The following is a 24,040-nucleotide window of genomic DNA, read 5'->3' as shown; positions in this document are numbered from 1 at the left end:
TAAAATATATTTGGACTCTGTCTTCCAAAAATAGATGATGTTGTGAAGGCAAAATGAAGAACAATCTTAGTAATTCTTTCCATTTTATTTTATATTGGCCATTGATAAATTATAGTTTGTTGAACAGAAATGTCCTCTGGGATAAAAAGCCTTCCATCTTTGAAGGAAGTTGAATAAACAACAGGATGTTCTAAAAGAAAGTAAACAACAGGATAATTTGAGGCAAAGTAGGGCATTCCATCCTCCAGAGAAGTTCATTAAGCTCAGTAAGTAAACAACTCAATAGCTTCAGGAAGTTCCTGAAACTAAGTTTGCTAGGCTGTGGCTCCCCAAGAATTTAAAAGCCCTCAGAACTGCTTAGAGATGATGTCACACCAGCCAAGATGCCTGGAAGAAACTGAAACCAGCTGAGCATCATTTTATATCTCATAAATATGTGCAACTATATTGTGTAAAAGTATTACTGAGGAGACATGAGAAAACAGCTACTCACCTAAAATAGGGAACACATCAAAGTAAAGATAGCACAAAATCTAACTTGGTGAACCAGTGAGTTTTATTGGGGTTACTTACAGGCACACGTGTAGGTGAGCTGCCTGGAAGAGGCTCAGACTGACTTAGCTACCTGGATAAAACACTCCCTAACCTCTTGATCTGCCTGCTGGTTGTATGATACATTCCAGGTTTCCTGCTTTCATGAGCTGTCACCCATGCTGGGGTGGGTGTTTGGTGATGGCACTGCCTTTGAGCCATTTTTGCTCCTGGGGGGGTGCATGTTTGCATATTGTATGCATTTGTGTGAAGGACTGCCTCAGGATATCCTTCATGAAGAGCTTTCTACCTTTTGTTTGAGAACAGGTTGCTCCTTGGCCAGGAATTTCCCTAAGTAGGGTTAACTAGATGGTTAGTGAGTTTCCAGGTGTCCACTGTCTCCTCTCATCTTACTATTGATGCAATTATAAGCACAGATCACCATGTCTAGCTCTTTATATGGGTTCTGAGGATTGAAGTCAGATCCTTAGACTTGTGAGGCAAGAGTTTTAATGTCCTAGTCATCTCCCAAGCCACGCTACATTTATTTGAACTCCTTGTCTCAAGCTTTCTATGAATCAGGAAATGATTTTAAATTATTCATAACCAGTTTAAACCAGTAAGCCTTTAAAGAGGACAATGAGTTAATAAGTTTTAGATAAATGGTAACAATAATGATTTGTGGTTAACAAAATAAAATCTATGAATACACACTCCTAAGATAGAAGAACATTGATTTTCAAGGACAGCAAACAAATTTCTATATGGGGAGTGGTGTTTTTCTGTTGTCTTTATTTCCACCTAGAATTCAAAATCTACGTATTAAACATTTGCTGGATTAAAATAACCTTCTTGGGCTTGAGAATAAAGGTTGAGATGTCCTGGCTGGCTGTGCCCTCAAAACAGGACCCCTGAGCAGGGCAAAGACAGCCCTGTACCTGTTGGTACCATCCACAGGATGTCATAAACACTGTAGATAACAGCAGGTTAGGGGAGGGTCCCAGCCCATTATCTCTGTAAGTAAATAAATTCATGGTTCAAATCCAGAATGGCAAAACTCCCAAAACAGCACTTTTCACAGATTTATTTTATCCACAACATGAAATGTAATAGTTGTGTGTCTCTTCTCAGCTGAGGAGATGGCTAAGATAGTCTACCGATTTTTCAAGAGAGTCAAGAAGCTTTGGACTTCACAATCCCCATTGATTCTTTTTTTCATGAAGGTGTCATACTGTGAAAACAGGGGTTATTCTTTCATTGTCTACAATTACAAAGAAAATTTGTCCCCAAATGTAACAAGATCACTTCTGGCTGCAAAGCCTATGGTTGGTCATTTTAAACAACAGTAACAAAATTAATATGGCACAAACATCTTGGAAATTCAGTAAGTCTCATGTTATTAAAATGATTCAACCAAAAATTAAAGTGAAAACAATTGGAGAGTATGTACATTGTACTGGATAGCTTCAGTTGTCAACTGGACACTTCTGGGAAGAGGGGACCTCAGTTGGGGAATTTCCTCTATTTATTTCACCCGTTGGCATGTCTGTGAGGCATTATCTTGACCTCTGAGTGGTGTGGGAGGGCTCAACTCACTGTGACTAGTACCACCCTTGGGTGGGGTGGTCCTAGGTTGTATACCAGAGCAAACTTAGCACAGGTCAGGGGAGCAAGCTGGTAAGCAGCATTCCCCTGCGGTCTGTACGTCCAGGTTCCTTCCCTGCTTAAGTTCTTGCTTTGGTATCCCTCACTGATGAACTGTCACTTAAAAGAGTAAGATAAAACAACCCCTTTCCTCCCCTAGTTGGTTTTCATCGGAATGTTTTCATCATAGCAATAGAAAGCTAACTAGAATATACAACTGGGAAATTTTATTTCCTATAGTTACTGTGTTTTTTAACAGATACTTTAAAAATTGGAAATATAACGTGATGAAAATCTACAGACTAGGAGTCAAGAACCTTAGATTCAGGGTACATTTGATTACTAATTAAAATTACACAAAGTTTTTGAGTAGTGTCTTAGAACAGAAGCTAAGAGGCAGGCTAGTCCCTCCGGGGACCAGCGTAGAAAGGATCTATGAGATGCCCATGAATGAGGGTACCAAGAGATAGTTTGAAGGTAAACCCCAACTGATAACTCTGCCTTTAAAAATAAATACATTCTTTTCATTACTTTAGTAGAGAAGAAAATGAGGCACCAAGCCATAGGGAGAAAAAAAGAAAGAAAAAAATAGTTTTGTATAAATAAAAACTTTACACTGAGTAAATAAGTAATAAGATTCTGTGAATCACACTGGAAATCTCCTGCTTGCTATGGAATTTCTAGCTCCCTGGATTGTGCATGTATATTTCCTATGGACTACAGTCTGAGCAAGACAGTCTAAAACCAAGCAAGTTCATGCCTCACTTACTCTTCTGCTTTAAAAGGACTCTCAGAAATAAATACTCGTGGGGCTGGAGAGATTGCTCAGTGGTTAAGAGCACTGACTGCTCTTGCAGAGGACCCAGATTCGATTCCCAGCACCTACATGGCAGCTACGAACCGTCCTTAACTCGAGTTGCAGGGGAATCCAAAGCCCTCTTCTGACCTCTGAAGGCAGCTATGAACCATCCTTAACTCCAGTTCCAGGGGAATCCGAAGCTCTCTCCTGACCTCCACAGCATTGCACGACAAAGGTGCACTCACATACATGCAGGCTCATACACATAAAACAAAAATAATAAATATTTTTTTAAAAAGAAAGTCCTAGGGCAATACACTCATACACATGAAATAATAAAAATAATAAATAAAATATTTTAAAGAAATAAATACACTACCTGTGTCTAAATGTAGAAAGTTTACTTGAAAAACAAATTCAACCCATACAAAGGCATTTTATATGTTTTAAAATGGCTGAAATTCTAAGATTTTATTGGTAACTTTTGAGGTTTAGGAAGCATATAAAACATGAATCTGTTTTTTGCTGTTGTTGGTTAGTTTTTAATACAAGAGTGCAGACTTAATAAACTCTACACAAATTACATGCCATTTTTGTTGCCTTCATATTGTCCTTTTAGCTTAAATATACCTTTTTTTGGTCACTGGTATTTCATTTTTTGTTGTGGTAGTTTTATTAGCTACTGAGGAAAAAAATTGAGCACCACTTGTACATAATAACAGGTGGCCATTGAGGTACTGTATTGGGATTCCTCTGCCCTTAAGAAGAATGGTAATGCAGGTTCATTATGTTTTGAGCATTCATGTCTTATTTCAATAATTTTGAAAGAAATGCTAAATGCCTTAAGTAAAACTGAAATCTCACAGAAATCCCTTTACAAATTGATTAACTATAAAACCATTCAGAAAATTCTCTTCATTTCTAATCCAACCTTAATGAACTAGAAAAAAGAAAAAAATTCTAAGTATTCACTTGTACTTCCAAATATCCTTTTACTATGACATAAAGAATAACTTTGGTGTGGAACTTATGCAAAATGAAATGGAGAAGTTGAAATACAAGGGAATATACTGTACCTTGTTTTACCTGTAAGGAACACACACCTGACAAAAGGCAAGTTTCACATCCAAGGTTGGTTCACTGCAGTAGTATAAGAAATTGAGGCTCATAAATACCTACAAGGAAGAAAAGTGGAACATGAGCTTCTAAATCACTAGTTTTTCATTATTGAATAGTACATATTTTTGCATCATTAGTTATACATAAGATACAATGCAGAGAATCTACTCATCATAGCCTTTTCCCATAGCAGCACTAGGCACTTCTCACAAATTATAAAAATTTGTGATCAATGTCAATCAAACAGATCAGATATAATAAATTAGATATAGCTAATAGATGAGGCCAAATACAAAATTATACAGCACTTTCAATGCTAGACATCTGATTCAAAAACAAAAACAAAAACAAGAACAAGCACAGCATATGCTCAAGAGGACATATGTGGACATATACTGTGGGTTTGGTGTTTGCTGTGGATGGGTACTGTATGTCCCTCAAAGGCTCATGTGCTAAAGGCATGATCCCCTGTACAGTGGGGTTCAGAGGTGATCAGATCATAAGGGTACAAAACTCATAAATGAATGAGCCCATTGTTGAATGGATCTTTGGGAAGCAATGGAAACTATAGGAAGTGGGAGCTACTTAGAGAAAATGTCATTGGGGGTACATTCCTGAAGGGTTTATCTTGCTCCCTGTTCCTCTCTTGCTTGCTCACTTTCCACCATGCTGCCTCCTGCCTACAGTGAGCAGCTGTGCTCCACTTCCTCCTTGCTCACACTGTAGGCCCATAAGCAAAGAGCCAAGTGGTCATGGATTAACATCTCTGAAACTGTGAGCCAAAATAAACATTTTCTTCTTGAAATTGTTTTTCTCAGGTATTGTTCTGTATATTTTTTAGGGGGGGGGTCTTTTGAGACAGGGTCTCCCTGTAGCCCCAGCTGTCCTGGAACTCACTATGAGTTCAGGCTCGCCTTGAACTCACAGAGACCTGCCTGCCTCTGCCTCCCAAGTGCTGGAATTTCTGTGTACTTCATATACAACATCTTAATCATCTTCATACCCCTTTCTCCACTGGCACCCTCTCATAGCGCTTCCCCCACTGGATTTCATGCATTCTGCCATTCATGGTAAGGCCTACTGAGTCAAGTTAGTGAATCCAGATGGACATCCCTCAGTGCAAGTTCATCCACTGGGGTCTAGCAGGCTGCCTAGAGGTACTCTCTTAAAGAAGATCAGCTCATCCTCACCCAGCAGTAATCAGCTGCCCAACAGTTCTTCATCTAAGATTGGGACCTGCTCAGGTATTTTATGGTGATGGGAAACTGACAATTATTAAGTAAAATAAAAATTTTAATATATATAAGATTTTGAACAATTGTGCACAAATACACTTAAACTTTCAAACACATTACTGAGTGAGGGGAAAAAGCGTGTTTGAAGTGTGAAAAAGCAAATATTAAAGTAAAAAATTGGAAATACAAAAAAGACACCATACATTATTTTAAATAACTACAGTACAAAAATATTAGGCACTTTATTAATTCTGATTATTCTTGATGCGAGGTATAAGGATTTAATTATATTATTTTCTCTGAGTCTAAAATCTGTAATAATTTTGCAAAGTTGTAGGGAGAGGAAAAGTATGAAAGTAGCTTCAAATTAAGTCCTAGATTCCTTGGGAATGATGGAGCAGAACCCATTGGATAGCTTCTCTCATTTAATCAAACACTTTTTGTGAATATTACTGCATGTAAGATGCCATTGTGTGAGAGCAAAGGATTTAGACACTCCTAAAGCTGTTAGATGAGAGACACAAAAGGTTTTAAGATGCAGAGCTAAGCTATGCAAAAAGGCAAGAAAAGTTCCAGGAGTTGAGAAGATTGTGGAGAGATGCAAACAGAGAAGTCAAGGAGCCAAAGCTGCTGATCAGCCCTCACCATCCTCTGTTCCTTGATGACTAGAACTTCAAAGGGAAAATGCAGAGTACAAGAAACAAGCTTCGGTCTACCTGGGTGGGAACCCACACTGAAGATACCTATGAGTTCCTAGCAGGAAAAGTCATAAATCAATTTATGAGGAAGCAGAATAAGCCTGGAAGGAAGGTCTCAGTTGCTAGAAAGACACTTAGCTTTGGACCTTGATGTACATTTATCTTCAATGTTAGGAAGTGTGAAAAGATGAAAAAATGGAGACCAGATTGTGTTAAGGTCTGCATTGTAGACACCTGGGTAAAGTGTGTTAAATCATGCCAACACAACCAGTCATTGATAAGGGAAGAAGAGTAGATCCCTATCAGAAGATAGTTCTTATGGGACTCTCCTCTCTGCATGTTTCCCAAACAGAAACTCTGGCTGCCTTTCTTCCACTCTTTTTTTTTTTTTTTTGAGACAGGGTCTCCCTGTTGCCACAGCTGTCCTGGAACTCACTATGTAGACCAGGCTGGCCTTGAACTCACAAAAATCCACCTGCCTCTGCCTCCCAAGTGCTAGGATTAAAGGCGTGCACCACCCTGCCCGGCTCCAGTCTGTCTTCTTAATGAAGGTTATTTAGCTGTCATGCTTGGAAGACACACATAGTATCACCCTCTAGATCAAATAATAGAACTGAGTAGTCTCTAGTGTCATAAAAATATGATCACTCCCTTGGGTAAGAGTTAGGCATGCTTAATATTTATTATAAAAGATTTGACATTCTTAAACTTGAGGATCCTCTGCTATAATGCAGCCCAATGTCTGTATGTGTGTGATAGTTTCCTAACCTGCTTTGCATCATCCTGTGGTTGCTAAGACCCAAGAACCTGTTCTGAATGTTGACCCTCTAGCCTCTGGTTGCTATTTCTGTGAATAACAAAGATCCTTGTATCAGATCCTAGAGTCTTGTGTTCTCTGCCATTATCAAGGAAATTATGGAAGGCTAACTTGCAAACTTGCCAATAAGGTAGCAACTTAGATTCTTCAGAAGTCTTGATAATTCCTACCTCATATTCTGTAATTTTAAAAATCCAAATGGGTTAAAAACTTGAGGAAGAGTCAAATTTAAAATATTGCAAATTATAAATATCACAGAAGGAAATATAATTGAATGTCAGAGAAATATAAACAACATACAAACATGTTAAGCACAAAGGAAATTATTGATAAACTCTATTAGATTTAATAAGTCGGCTTTATGAAAAGATCTAATGATTTTTTTAAGTAGACTACAAATTTGAAAAAGTATTTAAAATATACAACCAAGGAACATTTGTCCAGAATCAATATAGAGCACTTCAAAAATCAAGAAAAGTACAGGGAACCCAGTAGAAAAACGGGCAAATTGAAGACATTTCATAGAAGGAGGCAAAGACCCATAAAATATATGTAAATTAAACCACATTGAAATCATACTCAGAAGTATAGCTGAACAGAAGACAATGCACTGTTGAGAAACGCAAGTGGAAATAAACTTGGGGAAATAGAATTATTTCTCAGAGTTGCATGTAGTATATAATCCCATAACCCCCCATCTACACATATTCCTGAAGAAACACTGGTGCTTTACTACCAGGTTACATGTACAAGAAATCTCTGCAACAATAAAATAGATAATAAAAATTAAAACCTGGAAAAAACATGTTTATAGGCTATACTTCTTTAGCAGAATTTGATGTACTAATGAAATGGATGAGTGGATGAATACATGTATTAGAACAGGAATGTGTATCTGGTTCCACTGTATGTTAAGAGTATGTAATTTTTCTTTTGATTTTATAGGGGCTTACAGAAGAGACTTGACTATGGAGACTTTCAAGGACAGATTAAATGTATCTTATATTTTATATTTTCATGAGCCTATGGGGGCCAGGGAGTGGAATGTGGTGATTTGAATGAGAATGTCCCCAAAGGCTCCAAGTATCTGGACATTTTGTCCCCAGTTGGTGGTGCTGTTTTAGGAGGTCTTAGAAGGTGTGGCTATGATGGAGGAAGTAACTTGGGACTTAAGCCTTGCCAGATTTCCAGTCACCCTCTTCTTCCTCTGCCTGCTTGAAGATGTGAGAGCTTAACTTCTGCTCCTACTCCAGCCACCTCTGCCACCATGCCTCCCCACCGTGATGGACTCTTGCCCCTTTGGAACTGTAAGCTAAATACATTTCTTTTTGTAAGTTCCCTTGGTCATGGTGTTTCTGTCACAGCAACAAAAAGAAACTAATACACTACAGTAACAAAACTCAGCAGCAAAAAATCTCTTATAAACATCAAAGAAAAATGTCATTCCATTTATGAAACTTCACAGCTCATCAACTTTGAGGATGTTTACCTGTAAGTATAGTGTACTTACGGACTCATTTTTGTTCCCCAGTTCCTCTCAGAAGTACTTTGTAGTTTATGTGTATGGACCTCATGCATTTTTCTTAAGCATTCATATTTTATGCTAAGTGGTTTATTTTGAATTATTATTTCCCAAATGCTTATTGCTAAAAATAAAGCTGCTTTTTAAAAGTGATCTTATATTTTACAAAATCGATGAATTAATTGATTAGAACTGGGAAGTGTTTTGCGGATTTCTTCAGATTTTGTGCACACAGAGGCTGGCTGCAGATGAAGGTGCTTTCTGGTTCCCTGCCAATTCTGCTTGCCCTTCCCTGTTGCTTTGAGACTCTATGATTACACTTCAGTTCCTTCTGAATTGAAATACTGCCCCCAGGAGGGATCGGCTGGTTCCTGAGACTCCAGAGGTAAACACATGTCACACATCTGAAAAACTGGAAATTTGCTAGACTGTGGAACGTCTCTTTCCAACTTTATAATAGCAAATAGTTGCTCAGCGAGGAAACTCTGATCCCAGTCCCAGCTGTGGAGAAGAGATTCTCGGTCCTAGAAACTGTGTGCAAATTGTGCAGAGTGATCCAAGGTTGCAGCTTTCGTGAGTGGGATTTTAGGCAGTGCAACTGTAATTGATTGATCCCCAGTTTCTGTAATTAATCCCTCACACACAATTCTATTAGTAACAAAAATATAAGCTATTGGTTCAAGTTATTCTTTGGTACAGTCCTTTCTTTGGTCTATCGTTGGTTCCTTATCAGGAGTGAGTAGACACATTTGTGTCATGTCTCCCAGGAAAAGTCTGTCACATGTCACCAGTCCTACCGTGAGAGTGATAATAAAATCTCCTGCTCTCTGCCCTTTGGCCTACGTATTTATATACACTAAAGTATTTATGGATGTTGTAGAGCTTAAGTTTACCATCCTACCATTTGTTAAACGATTTTCCCTTATGTTTTTGTTCCTTTATCTTCCTTCCTACTTTTTATGGAAGAGTTGGGTATCTTTTCTTGTTTGCCATTTGATTTTAACGAACATCTATTTGTTGTACTTCTTTGGCCTCTTTCTTTAGTAGTTGTTCTGGTATTTACAATCTGTAGTTTCCACTTATAGTAATTTAGCTTCAAGCAGTATTATTCCATGTTACATACAGTTTTTAAATCTTATAGCAGAAACTTACACCCCGAGCTCACTCAAGATATTGTTATATAGTTTAATAAAATATGTCATAAACCCCACTATACATTTTCATTATTTTATTTGCAATTGTAGTTTGTAGAAATTAGGAAATTACATAGAAAAAGAATTTTATATTGACTCACATATTTTAAGAATAACATTTACATACCTTTGTAAAAATTTCTAATTGTGCTTATCCTTATGACACTATATCAAACTTACGTTCCCCCCACCTCCTTCCAAGCTCAGAGATCATTACTAGAAGAGGAGCATAGAGACTGTAAGAGCCAGAGAGGGTAGATGACCATAAGGAAATAATAATTTCCAGACAGCTGGTCAGTTACTCAAATGAACTCACCGCAATGGTGGCAGCATGCACAAGCCCCACATAAGCTCAAACTAGACAAAATTCCAGCATAGATGTGGAGTAATAAGCCCCAGCCATACGTAAGGAACTACCGGCACTGAAGTCTATTGGGAGAAGAGAGTCAGTCTCTTTTAAGGATGTAACTCTTAGTGGGTTAACCAGGTGACCCACACTCAAGGACATTTGGGGGCACAAATTAGACTCTATAGGCCATATGTATAAATACACACACACACACACACACATATATAATAGTGTATATTGAATTGGGTGGGAAGCAGTAAGGCAAGGTGTGGTTGGGGGAGGGTCCTGAGTATACCATCAAATTATATTGTATGAAAAATCACTAAAATGCAATAAAAGTTTTCTGCTTAAGCATGCATGTTTACAATGCTACCCTAAATGATGCTTTTTATTTTATTTCCATGTTCAAAATGATGATTTCAGCAATTTAAAATATGTTATTCCAGGGAACTGGAGAGATAGCTCAGTGGTTAAAAGCACTGGCTGCTCTTTCAGAGGACTTGGTTTTAGTTTCCAACACCCACACGGCAGCTAACAACCATCCATAACTCCAGTTCCAGGGATCTGACACCTTCATCTGCCACTCCATGGGCATTACGCATATATATATATATATATGCAGGCAACACACTCATACAAATAAAATAAAAGTAATAAATAAAACATTAAAAATATATAATATGTTATCCCGTTGCCTTTCTGTTGCCTGGTAGTGTCATTAACTGGGGGAAGTTTGCTCACAGCCACCCTTTGATCTCTGTCTCCTCACAGTGCTTTATCATACCTCAGGTGTGTATCTTATGTAATACTGTAGAGCTGTTCATCTGTGAGCTTCATAGTGCATGATGGCTTTCTCCAAGAAAATGACCAATTTTATTTGTTATCACAACTCCAGGACCCAACACTGCTCTTAGTAGACAGCCGGTGTTGCGTAAGCATATTGAATGAAAGGAGATATAAGTGAAAACAAAGATCCTTCCTTCTATAGCACAAATCTAAGCATTTTCTTTATCTCTCCAAATTGATAACTGTTCATTCTCAATGCATTTGGTGCTAATGATTAGGAAAGAGGAATTACAGTAGTGAAAAAATCAGATGACCTCAGAAATTTGCTGAAGTGGGCCTGTGGGAAATTACCTCCATTCTACCACCTGAAATAGATAATGTATTTAAATTTTTAATGAATGAACAATCTGGCTATGAAAAGCAAGCCTGTGACCTTCTTTAGTTTGTATTGCAATGACTCCAAGTGTCTCACTGTGGCTGAATGAATCATTGCAGAACCTTCTTGTTCCACAAGAAAAGAAACACTTAGCATGATTATACCAGGAAGCTACAGAAAACGTGCTTGCTTGTTATATTTCTTGACTCTAGAGCAGAGAGTGCTTGACACTGTTGTGCAACATAAATGGTCATCATCTTAATGTTCTACAGTGAAATCAGTAACTATTTTGGTGCAATACAGGACCCATTTATAGCTTAGGAAAGAGATGATAATTTGGGGGAAAATTATTGTTTTCAATAACTAGTACCTGGGGAAAGCCCCATGCATGTTTCCTCATCATGTACTGCCTTGAGTTTCTCCTCATTCTGTGATCAAACTGTAAGAATCAGATACACTTAGGGATTTGTTAGTTTGCCCTGGTGCACAGTACCTACCATAAGTAGTGTAATTATGATGTGTTTAATGGCTTAGATCAACACTTACATTCTTTTGTATTTATACTATTCCAGCCAAACCATGGGAGGCTTAAGAAGTTTCATTAATTGCTGAAAACAAAAACCCATCAACTTGATTGGACAGCTTCAAATTGCATGATTTGTCTCTGAGCTGCAAATTATGCAAAGATGGAACAAACCAAATGGTTCTAAAAAAGCATTTATGTTCTAGCAGGTCTAAGTTGAACATATATACAAGCTCAGTATCTATAAATAATTTTATTACATACTATATGTATTATACATGACTTCCCTAACAGCCTAAAAACACATATGGGTTTTAAGTACATAGAACCTCCTGTGAATAAGAAAAAAAAAAAGCCCACTCTGGTTGGTGGAAGCCTTCTCCCTGAAGACTAGCTCTCCTAGTTCTAGAGGACACTATGTAAGCTGCTAAGGGAGAAAAATGAGTCAATGGTTCAGCCCAGTTCTAAAGCCCTTTAACCACAATGACTGGCAAGCAAACTGCCTCTATTGGTGCAGTAGTGGCACTGTTATCTAGGGGGTAATAAACAGTTATCTAATTGGACTCATGGGTGGCACTGTAAATATACCCAAATACACATGGCTGGAGGGGTGATAAATTCTAGAGAAAATCCTATCTCTGTCCTATCTCTAGAAAAACGAAATTTCTTACCATATGCTAAATATGGATCCTTACATTTACAAACAAATGTACTGTACATCACTCATCAAAGAAGCTTCTTTTTTGCAACAGATGGAGGCTCTTACAGTCCACAACTGGTCATACACAAAGCATATATGTCTGAGAGATGCCCAGTCCTAAGTGACACATGTACAGTGGAACCTCTATACTAAGGCTCATAAATTATAGAGGAACAAGGGGTAGAAATAATACTAATACATCCCTCGACTCTCACCAGCAAAGCTTCCTCATACAACAGAGTGTGATGCACATAGAAGGTCACAACTGGCTAAGTTTTAGAGAATAAGAGACTTCAGAATGTGTGTCCCTGGATGGGACTCCTATATTAAACCTCACCCACACATGACTCAAGGACCATGAGGGCACAGAAAGATTGTAAGAGCCAGGGTTGGCGTATGAACATAAAAAAAAAAAACCAGAGGCTTTCAGGCCACTGTAAACTTGTTCATATGAATTTACAGCAAGACTCATGCTGACTCAAATAAAGACCCAGTATAGTATGGGGGAAACAGACAGCAGGCTCCAACCCTAGCCAATGAACGATTGACAAATTATTACTGTGGGGTGAGGGAGAGTAGATCTTCTTTAAAGGGAGTGACTCTAAACAGGCTGACTAGACTCCACTGGATGAACTTGCACCAAGGGATACCTAGATAGAAATGCTTGACCTGATAGGAATTAACCTGAAATCTGGTATGGGGAGCCTGTCTGGGGTGGGGAAGAGGGAGGGGGTCTAAATTTGATTAGGATGTATTATACGAAATGCACAAAAACTCAAAAAATACTGAAAATGAAAAATGTCCACTCTGTTTAGCCATGCTCAAAAGGACTCTTACTATATGCAAAAGACCAAATGGAAAAGAGTTAGCCTTTTCTAACTCCTTTTGGATCATTTACTGATTGTTGTAATGTATTTAAGTGTTGCGATGTCAGGCACATTTAGTGAATTATCCCCTTTTCTTAATACCTGACTGGCTATTCCAAAGTTCATTGGTCTTTCTTCATAGATTTGTATGTTTTGTATAGTTTGTCTTGATATTGAGTTCTAGTCGTATTCCATTATGACAAGATACAAGAAAGTATTTCAATCTTTTCCCATTTGTTAAGGTTTGCCTGAAGTCTTAAATATGTGATCTATTTTGAAGGAAAGTCCATGCACAGCTGAATAGAATTCATGTTCCTCCACTCTTGGATGGAGTGTTCCGTAGATGCAGCTTCACCCATAGTTTGTCTTGATATTGAGTTCTAGTCGTATTCCATTATGACAAGATACAAGAAAGTATTTCAATCTTTTCCCATTTGTTAAGGTTTGCCTGAAGTCTTAAATATGTGATCTATTTTGAAGGAAAGTCCATGCGCAGCTGAATAGAATTCATGTTCCTCCACTCTTGGATGGAGTGTTCCGTAGGTGCAGCTTCACCTTGACGTTTCCATGTCGACTGGTTGGTTTGGACCATCAAACTGTTGTTGAGATTTGGGAACCCACTGCTACTGTATTTGAATCTATCTTCCCTTTATGTCCATCAGTGTTTGGTTTATGAAATCTGAATGCACCAATGTTTGGTGCACATATATTTATAGTCACTATATCATCTTGGTGGATTATTTACTTTAGTAATATATAGAAACATTCTTTATCTCTTCTGAATAACTCTGGTTGAAATAGCTTTGTCAGCTATAAGTTTAGCTGCTTGTACAAGCTGTCATGCTTTGTTTGCTTGGAATGTCATTTTCTGCATCACTTGTGATCTACATATGCCTTTGCCAGTGAGATGAGTTTCTTACAGAAAACAGCTGAATATTTTTTCCAAAGAGAATCAGCAGGTCTTTGTCCTTTAATTGGAGAATTAAGACTACTTACATTTAGTGTTATATTAAAAAGCCTGCAGTATGGCCTGCTATTTGATGAGCTTTTGCTGCCATTTGTTTGGTCTGAATACTTTATGTCCTTTTCTCTTTCTCATTCATTTAAAATTTGCTGTTTTACTGAGTTGGTATTTGGTGCTTTCTAATTCTGATTTATCTATTTTTCTTGTTAACTCTATTTTTACCAAAACCCTCATGATTGTGTACTTTTCCCTTGCTCTTCTCTGTGCAGGGATCCTTGAAATATCTTCTGCTTTGCTGTTTTAATTATCATGAACTACTTCTGTTTATGGCTTAGAAGGTCTTCATTTCTCCTTCGATTTTAAAGGATAGCTTTCCTAGAGACAGTAATCTTGGTTGACAGTTGTTTTCTTTCTGAGCATTGTTCAGTGTTCTCCTAGCCGTTAGAGTTTCTGCTGAGAAGTCTACTGCCATTCTTACAGATTTGTCTGCATAAATAACTTGTATTTCTTTCTCAGTTGATTGATTTTTACAAAGGTGTCAAAAATGCACATTGGAGAAAGGGTAGTTTCATCAAAAATTTATGTTAGGAAAACTGAATAGTTATACATAGAAGAATTAAATTGTTCAATACCATGCCTTAATACAAAAATGAACTCAAAATGCATTAAAGACTTTAAAAAGATATTTGGGTAAAAGTTCCACAACTTCGGTCTGGGTAAAAATTTTTTGCATGTGGCTATGAAAGCAGAGGCAACAAATGAAAAAATAAACAAATGGTGTGACATTAAATGTAAAAGCTTCTTCGCTGAAAAAAAGTTGACAAAATGAAGGGACAACCTACAGAATTAGAGAAAATATTTACAACCAGCCACATTGTAAAAGATTACTATACCAGGAATTCAAACAACTCAAAAGCAAGAAATAAATACAACTTTAAAATTAATAAATGTCATGAATAGATATTTGTGAAACAAAAGCTTACAAATCGTCAACACGTACATGAAAAAAATTCTTGTCATTTTTAGTTATTAGGAAAATTCTAATTCATAACCATAATGAGATTTTTACCCCAGAGCTCTTGATGACCTTTACTTTAAAACTCAAAACTGTTCTATGTGTAGCCTTAAGTGTAAAGGTTGCATTGCAGATGTGTCACTTAGGCCTGGGGCGGGGGGGACTATGGGAGGGTGCCAGTGGGGACAGGGGTATAAAGATGATTAAGATTGATTGAGATGTTATGTACGAAATACCCAAAAAAAATCAATAAAAACAAATTTTTGAAAAACTCTAAACTGTTGTATTTGTCAATTGTTGGCCTTATTTCCTGAGCAGTTGGAGTTCTGTTCAGAAAATCCTTACTTATACCTGTGTTGACGGCATGCCCTACTTTTTCCTCAACCAATTTAAGAGTTTTGGATCTTACATTGAGGTCTTTGATGCATAGGGAGTGCAAGGTGAGAGCTAAGGATCTGGTCCCATTCTTCCAGGTGTAGATATCCAGTTGTCCCAGCACCATTTGTTGAAAGTGCCATCTTTTCTCCAATGAGTATTTTGGAAAATAATTTGTAGGTTCTTCCAAAAAACTAAGACTAGAATATGATCCAATAATCCCATTGGGATTATGGGTATGTATCCAAAGGAACTGAAGTCAGCCTATCAAGTTGTATGTCTGTCTCCCGTGTTCATTGCCAAGGTATGGAATCAACCCATGTGTCCATAAGCAGTTAAATGGATAAGGAAAACATAGTGTATCTGTACAACAGATAGCTATTCAGTCTTAAAGGGAAGCATCCTAGCATGTGACCACATAGATTTACCTGGAAGACATTATACTAAATAAAATAAACAAAGCACAAATCTTATATCATCTTATGTGTACATGGCATATAAATAGTTGAACTCAAAGAAGAGGGTAGAAGGGCAGTTACCAGGGTCAGAAAGGCAAGGGGAACAGGGAGTAGACGCTGAAGAACTTTTTGTCAAAAAGAGCAATGTTTGAGGTAGATAAGGGGATCAGTTTAGAGATATATTACACACCAGGTTAACTATAATCAGTAATAATGTACTATATATTTTTAAATAATGAGTAAATTTTAACTGATTCACCATAAAAATTATACTGAATTAGGTTATTTATATGTTATTTAGCTTTACTAAGTCATTCCAGTGATTGTATATGAAAACACCCCACTGTAAAGCAAACATGATGATTCATGCTTATAATCCCAGGCAGGAAGATTGCGAGTTCAAAGCCAACATGGGTTACAAGTGAGATCTTTTCTTTAAAAAAAATCTTGTATCTCATAAATGCACACAGCTGTGATTTGTCTATCAGAAATATTAATAAAAATAAATAAAATGGAGACATTCCATCTCAAAAATCTGAAAAAATTGAAAATATTTCAGCCAGTAGCAGAATTACACAATTTCCTGGATACAAATATCACCCAGTGTGGGTCGCTGTGTGAAAAGATGCTAACTACACTGTTCATTGTTCATGTAATTTGTAAAGCTAAGAAAATATTTCATGGATTGGTTTTAACTGGTTTGCAGATACTATCAACCAAATACTTCTTATTTTATTGATTCTTTGAGAATTTCATATATTATGTTTGATCACATTCAAACACCCTCCCCTTCTTCACCCCACCCTATCAATCCCCAGAACTTCATGTTCTCTATTATTATTTTAAGGCCTATTGAGTCTAACTTGTTTTCCCCAAATGCTCTTGAGTGTGGGTCCATCCCTCGGAGTCTCGTCAAGCTACATGACATCACACCCTTTTAAGAAACTGACTCTCCCTCTCCCAGAAGCTATCAATTGCCAATAGATTTTCAGTTAGGGCTGGGGCTTCTTGTTCACTTCACCTGAATGCTCCACCCACTGAATTTTTGTCAGTCATAAAGTCCAAGGGTCAAGATGAAATTTGACAACTGTACCTTCTTTGTTTATTAATATATTTTGTCATATAGCCATTAAAAATACAACTCAGCTTCTCAATAACTACAGTAAACTGTGTATATGACTCCCAGAGCCATTTTCCTGCTCCCAGAAAAAAATTTTAGTATGTAGCATCCTGACACTGTGCACATCTATACTCATGTCTAGGATTGTCTTGTGGGGGTATATGCATTTACACATGGTCTTTTTCTCTGTAGTTATCAGAGAGAAAATATGTTTTGTTCCTCTACTGATTTCCCTTGAAAAGATCACATTTGAAAAGGCAGAGGTGCAGTACTTCATTAATAGTGAGTTATACATGCCCTTATGAAGACAGCCTGGTAGATGAGTCATTAACATGCCAGACCAGAGAAAACAGAAACATACTGATTGTCTTAAAGACTAACATCAATATAGTGATGGCTCCCAAAATCACTGAGTTTTATTTAGAATTATTTATAACATGTGTAGTCATTTACAGTACTAACTTCATATTAAAATTCCCACCACACTGAATCAATGAAGTATGCGCACCCTATAAATATTTATCAGCATCCATTACGTGTCAGGCACTATAGGGGGGACTCAATGGGTAAAAATAAATAACTCAAAGACAAAAAGTCAAAATTAATACCTATAAAGGATTCTCATTAGATTCACATATTGCACATGTATGAAGTTTATTTTAAAGTCCTAAAAGCTCAAAATTTTGTATTTGCCTGAGAATGGATTTTGTAAAATGTTTTTTATAATGCAGAATGGCATAACAATAAGCCATAAGCAAGAAAAAGAAATAAAACTCTAGGCATTTAATTTAAAAGACAAAATGAAATCTTAATTTCACTAAACAAGTATATTATTTCTTTAATTATGCATTCTCAGACTAACTAGGGCAATAGGGGCTATTAATTACATAAAATGTCAACTTGTATCCTACAGAGGTGCTGAACTTACATGAACAAATCCATCCTTTAAATGATGTGGAAAATCTAACAATATAATGAGAAGAATATATTCAGAGGTCACTTTATCTTCCAGTCACTTAGCAACTGAATTGGAGTGAAGAGGGAAATGATTTGTGAAAAATAATTAACTGTAAGCTCTGTGGAAGATAAGTAGAAAGGCAGCTGGAAAGGAAGCAGCTTTCCTGGAGAGCTCCAGGCCAGCTCTTCTGAAGGAAGGCTTACTCTTGCACAGAGCTGCTCCTCTACAGCCACCTCCCCTCCTTTGAATCCACACATTTCTGTCTCCTCCACGCTCTCCTTTCAACTTCTACGCTTCATGAGCACAGGTACATGTGCAGCTCCTTCATGCTTACTGGCGTCTTCTGGGTTGGGGAACAGATTGTTGACCAGATCCTTTTTGTAGGCATGATTAACAGACACATATTTTACACACACACACACACACACACACACACACACACACACACGCACACACACACACACACAATCCCTTACATTTTTAGGAAAGCACATTAGCACAAAATTGAACCTCAAGTGCAGACAGATACTGATTTAACTTAGCAATGTACAAGGTTTTGTTTTAAATTATTAGCCAGTATACACAATGAGGAGAAAGAAGATATTTAAGAAATTTCCTATTAAAGCTAATATTACAATCCAGTGTTTCAAAGAGATTAAGTCATGATTTCTCTTGAAGTCAATGTGTTCCAAATTTATTCTTTTATTCTTGCAGTGACCATTTAAAAGAACATTTCTTATAATAATGATTATTATTTTAGGAAATATCTAAATATTGACTATTGTTTGAAAGTAAGTAAAAAGTTGGAGCAAATTCAAAAAAGTAAACTTTAACCTTTAAAAAGTCAGTTATTTAATGAGCAAAGTTAATAAGAATCTTTTTAGTTAAGTCTTTTATAGGAAAACTTGCCCTTTATAATTTTGAGAAAAATATTTATATTCTTGTATTGAAATGGCTTTAATAATCTGCTAGAGTATGTGAAAGCAAGCTAGACATTATAAACTGGACAGATTTGGGAAAAGAGTTCATTTAAAATAATCTACAAATAATTCTTTGCTAGGTGCTTTGTGTAATAAATTAACTATCATTTTCCTTTCCAGAAATGGACATGTAAATTACAATACATTGCCTGATCTTACTACACAACACAGTACAAATCTGGCAATACTTATGTCTAAAAATTTTATCCATAACCACTCTAAGCTATGATATGCTGGAGTACACTTAAAAATATTTTAAAATACTCTTTATTGAATGTCATCTATAAAACTGCTTATATAAATGATATAAATAAATAAATGACATTTTAATATGACCTAGAACAAAATAAAATGTTATGCTATATAAACTCAGTTCAGTTTACTTTCATTAGTGACATGATTAGTTGAAATGTCACAACAAAAATAAAGTTCAAATATGGCATTACACAGTGGCACGTATTTAACCATTGCTTATCAGTTGCTTATGCCAAATGCTTCATCCACAATATATTTTATAAAGGTTGGCAATATGGTAAAGTTTTGATCTCTGTATATAGTGAATTTGTTAATCGGTAACATTGAAAATATAAGACCATTATAGGAGTAATATGATTTCAAAATAATATAAGGAACAGGAATTGGGTCCATCTCTTCAAAGCAGTAACTAAGCTTTTACATTTCATTGATTAAATTTGCTGGCTGTGGGAAAAGGAATCCATGATGTGGAAAGGAGCAATTCCTTCTGTCTTACCTTTAATTCATGAAACAGATGAATGGTTTCTTTCCCTTATTTCACACAGTTATGTCATTAATTCACTAGTATTTAGCAGGAAAGACAGAATTTATATTACGTGTGTGTGTGTGTGTGTGTGTGTGTGTGTGTGTGTGTGTGTTTAGAGTTAGAAACTCAAGTTCAGGGGCTGGAGGGTTGGCTCAGTGGTTAAGAACACTGGCTGCTCTGTCAGAGGACCAGGGGTTGAGCCCCAGTACTCATGTAAACGTGAAGTGAGTGTCGTAGCCAACCCGTAGTTCCAAGACTCAGAAGTCAGAGACAAGACCCTGGAGCAAGCTGGCTAGCTGGAGTAGCTGTATTAGCCAGCTCTGCATTCAAATGAAAGACCTGCCTCAGTAAACAAGAGCGATTAAGGAAGACCTCCAGTGCCAGCCTCAAGTCTCTACACATTCACACCCACACACAAACATGCACTCTCACACACGGGAGCATACATTTACACATGCATACACAACACACACACAGATGAGCAAGTTCAAAGTTTTAGAAGAACCACATTTATGTGAGTGAGTGTGTGTGTGTGTGTGTGTGTGTGTGTGTGCGTGTATGTAGTATATACACCCACGTGTGTGCAGAGGCTCTCATCCATGAACATACAGAGAGACAGAAGAGAACTTTTGGTGTCCTGCTCTATCACTCCGGCAGTATTCACTTGAGACAGGCTCTCTCACTGACCTTGGACTTATGTTGGCAGTCGGCAAGTAACAGTGATCTTCCCTTTTCTGCCCCACACAGTGCTGGGGTTTCACATGAGTGTGTTTTTACATGACTTTGGGGCATTTGAACTCAGGTGTTTATGCTCCGACCCTCTGTTTGTGACAAAAGCACTCTTACCCAGTAGGCCATCTTCCCACTCCCAACAGCTACACTTTAAACAGTAAACACAATATTTTAAGATTCTTATACTGACATCAATCTAATATGACCTCTACGACAGCTATATCAAGAAATTTAGCATTTGGATAAAGGCAAACATCTCGTTTCTTTTATCTTTAAAGCCTCTATAACTTTTAAATTTGTTCCCTAAACTCACGGATGTTTTAACTGTCTCACAACATAGAGTATTGAAGGAATGCATTGACATTATCAGATCGTTGTTTTGATTCTCCATATAATTCCCTCTCCAGTGTATATGTTTGAGGAAATCTTTCCTTTCCCCAGCTTGAAAACTGGAATAGGCTAGTCCACTGACATAGTTTGGACTCCACTAGGTAGAGGAGAAATTGGAAAACACTAGCTAACTGGGAAAGGCAGGACCAAAATGCTAAAGACGAAGGTGTAGAGCAAGTAGAAACTCCAGTGCGAAGCTATAGAGGCAAAATCAAGAGGTTCCAGGCAGGTGGAGAGCGATGTAAGCAGAAGAGCATGAAGTGAGAACAGGAGAGATGCTTCAAGAAAATGCCGTCTATGGACAGAGAGATGGCTCTGAAGTTAAGGGCAGGCACAGCTCCTGCTGAGGTCCTGAGTTCAGGTCCACATCAGGTAGCTCACAGCCATCTGTAACTCCAACTCCAGGTGACCCATGCCCTATCTAGCCCCCACAGGCACTGCACTCACATGAACAAACCTACACTCAGATGCACACATATACACTTAATTTAAAATAAAAATAAAATCCTTTCAAAAAGAGAAAAAATGCCATCTAGCATGACACTGTCTTTTATAGGTCAGTGACTCGTTCAACAGCAGCATAGTAATTTGCAAGGAGATTTTCATTCATTATTTATTCACAAGAGGAAATTTCTTCATTTATTCAATATTCAATCAATAAATACTTATTATATGCTACCCATGTGCCACTGCTTGTGCTAGGTAGAGAGGATTAACAGTAATTCAAGACTAACATGTCTGGGGCTTGCATAAAGCTTCGAGCTTCACTCAAAAGCCGAGACTTGAGGATCTATACAATTAATGAGACTATTTTGATGAAAATATAAAATGACTTTTAAAAAGAACATTAAAGCTGTGGACAAAGTGGCCCCACCTTTAATCCCAGTACTCAGAGATAAAGCAGGTGGGCCTCTGTGAGATCGAGGCCAGCCTGGTCTACATAACAAGTTCCAGGCCAGCTGGGGCTACAGGGAGACCCTATCTCAAAATAAATAAATAAATAAAACAAACAAACAAACAAAAATCCAAAGTTTTAATATACTGAGAGAATTTTGTGCACTTTAATCTCAGAAGCAATTGTAGTTTCAGAAAACAATGTTTACCAAGACATGCAGTATTGCTGGGGAGATAAAACTGTTTGTAAATATCAGTTAAGGTAGCCCTGATATATATAAAAACAAAACTAGAGAAAGCGATAAAAACATAAAACTGCAGCATAATTTAATATTCCCATGCTAGTATTAAGGGATCAAGGATACAAAAGTGTTACATTTAAAAAAAAGTAAGTCTATATGATTTTCTGTTCACAATAAGTTTTAAAAAGAAATTTCAGGCAACCTCCTTACAAGTTCCCAACTACTGGATTCTATGAGTTGAAGATTAATTCTGATAATACTAAATTTCTCTCTGAATTCTTCATGATAGGAAATGAAAAGAAAACAGGCATGGTGATGCATGCCTATAATCCCAGCACTCAGGAGGCAGAGGCAGGTGGATCTCTGTAAACACGAGGCCAGCCTGGTCTACATAGTGAGTTCCATGCCAGCTGGGGCTACAGGGAGACCCAGTCTCAAAATTAAACCAAAAACTAATTCTGAGATGGAGAGATCATTCAGTGATTAACAGCACTGACTGCTTTTGGAGAGAACTTAAGTTAGATTCCCAGTACCCACATGGTGACTAGCAACCATCTATAACTCCAGTTCCAGTGGAATTCAACACCCTCTTCTGGCCTCTGTGGTCATTGCAGAACAGGGGTGCATTTACATACATGCAGGTAATACACTCATACACACAAAATAAAAATAATAAATAAAATATTAAAATAAATGAAATGATAATTAGGATAAAAACATAGTATATTTTTATTCTAATTAAAGTTTATTTCTATTTTTTACTGTGTCACTTCAAGGAGAAAGAATGCCTTTCCCAACAAAGACTGTTCAAAGGGAGACAGAAAACAGCATTTAAGTTTGCTGAGCTTAGAAAGCATTAAAAAGTTACCATAAGGGTGAACTAACAAAAACACCTAAAAGCCAGGCTTTGCCTAGCAAGGTATGTGTGTGCCTTTGCCTGACACTTGTGACTTCATAATGAAGGGCAGTTTACATTTGCAGTCCTGAAGAATGGGGAAAAAAAAAAGAAATGTAAAAGCAGTCTTTGTGAACATGGATGGAAAGCAAAGTCCAGTCTCTGGTACTCATAGAGGGACTGGAGCTGTTTCTTATACTGCCTCCTGTGAGGTAAAATATGGGCCATGCCATTAAGCACCACTAATAAGATGCAGCTATGCAAGGTTTTTCATCTCAGGGAATTAAAATAAAGAACTTCTGCACTCATTGAATTTATGCTCTATTGGGCGCAGGCATCTTAGAAAACCATTTAAATGTAGTATAATAAAAGTTCCAATGCAATAGGCAGTTTTCAGCAGAAAAGTGCCACCTACCACTTCAAACTGCAGAACCAGCACTGGGCCAACCTATCACATAACTGAGAAGGAAAAAGTTCCTGTGAGAACTCCCTTGAAGTGGGCCTACTGATTTAGTTTTACATTTGACCTTCAAAGAACTAATTACACATTGTGGCTATAGTTATGCCATAACTTGTAATGACTGCACCAAATGAGAATCTTATTTACAAATGCCCACTCTGCTTCACTGGCTTTCTATGAATTCTATACGAAAACATTAAAGTCGATAGAATTCATGATTTTAAGCTGAATTCATAAAATGGTAACTAAGAACTATAATGCTCATAGTAGAAACAGTACATCTGTAGTTATGTTAGCTGATATAAAATGTGAGAACTAAGGAAGAGATTGAGAGCAAGAAATTTATCTCAAGCAGAGCTTTCAACACAAATAACAGGATCCCTGACACCAACATGAAGCATCCATCATCTCCTATGCTCTCCCCCAAATTTACGAAATAAGATCTGCCTCACTTTTGGAAGTAGAAATTTTTAAAAATTGCCCCCAATAAATTCCAGCTTACCTTTACATAGAAAGGTGCCTTCATATAACAATGTACTGTGCACCCACTGATTGCCTGTAGCTCTTCATCTTGAGGTGGAACCCCGTGAAATTTCCCCCGTCTACTTTGGCCTATCA

General features: G+C 37.3%; 1 protein-coding gene across 5 annotated transcripts in view; it reads right to left on the bottom strand.

Moving 5' to 3' along the window:
• Nucleotides 1-24,040, bottom strand: part of Mapk10 (mitogen-activated protein kinase 10) — a 301,950-nt gene that overhangs the window by 137,904 nt on the left and 140,006 nt on the right. For 4 of the 5 annotated variants that reach the window (XM_008851755.3, XM_008851753.2, XM_008851754.2 and 1 more), the window contains one exon: nt 4,078-4,149. In XM_008851755.3, the coding sequence (XP_008849977.1) occupies nt 4,078-4,149 (72 nt within the window). Of the gene's footprint in view, nt 1-4,050; nt 4,150-24,040 lie in introns of all 5 variants that reach the window. The other variant, XM_008851756.3, reaches the window with a different exon arrangement.

Source organism: Nannospalax galili, unplaced genomic scaffold (genome assembly GCF_000622305.1).
Source record: "Nannospalax galili isolate Female #2095 unplaced genomic scaffold, S.galili_v1.0 scaffold405, whole genome shotgun sequence".
NCBI classification, from domain to species: Eukaryota; Metazoa; Chordata; class Mammalia; order Rodentia; family Spalacidae; genus Nannospalax; species Nannospalax galili.
This window is presented reverse-complemented; position numbering and strand designations above follow the sequence as displayed.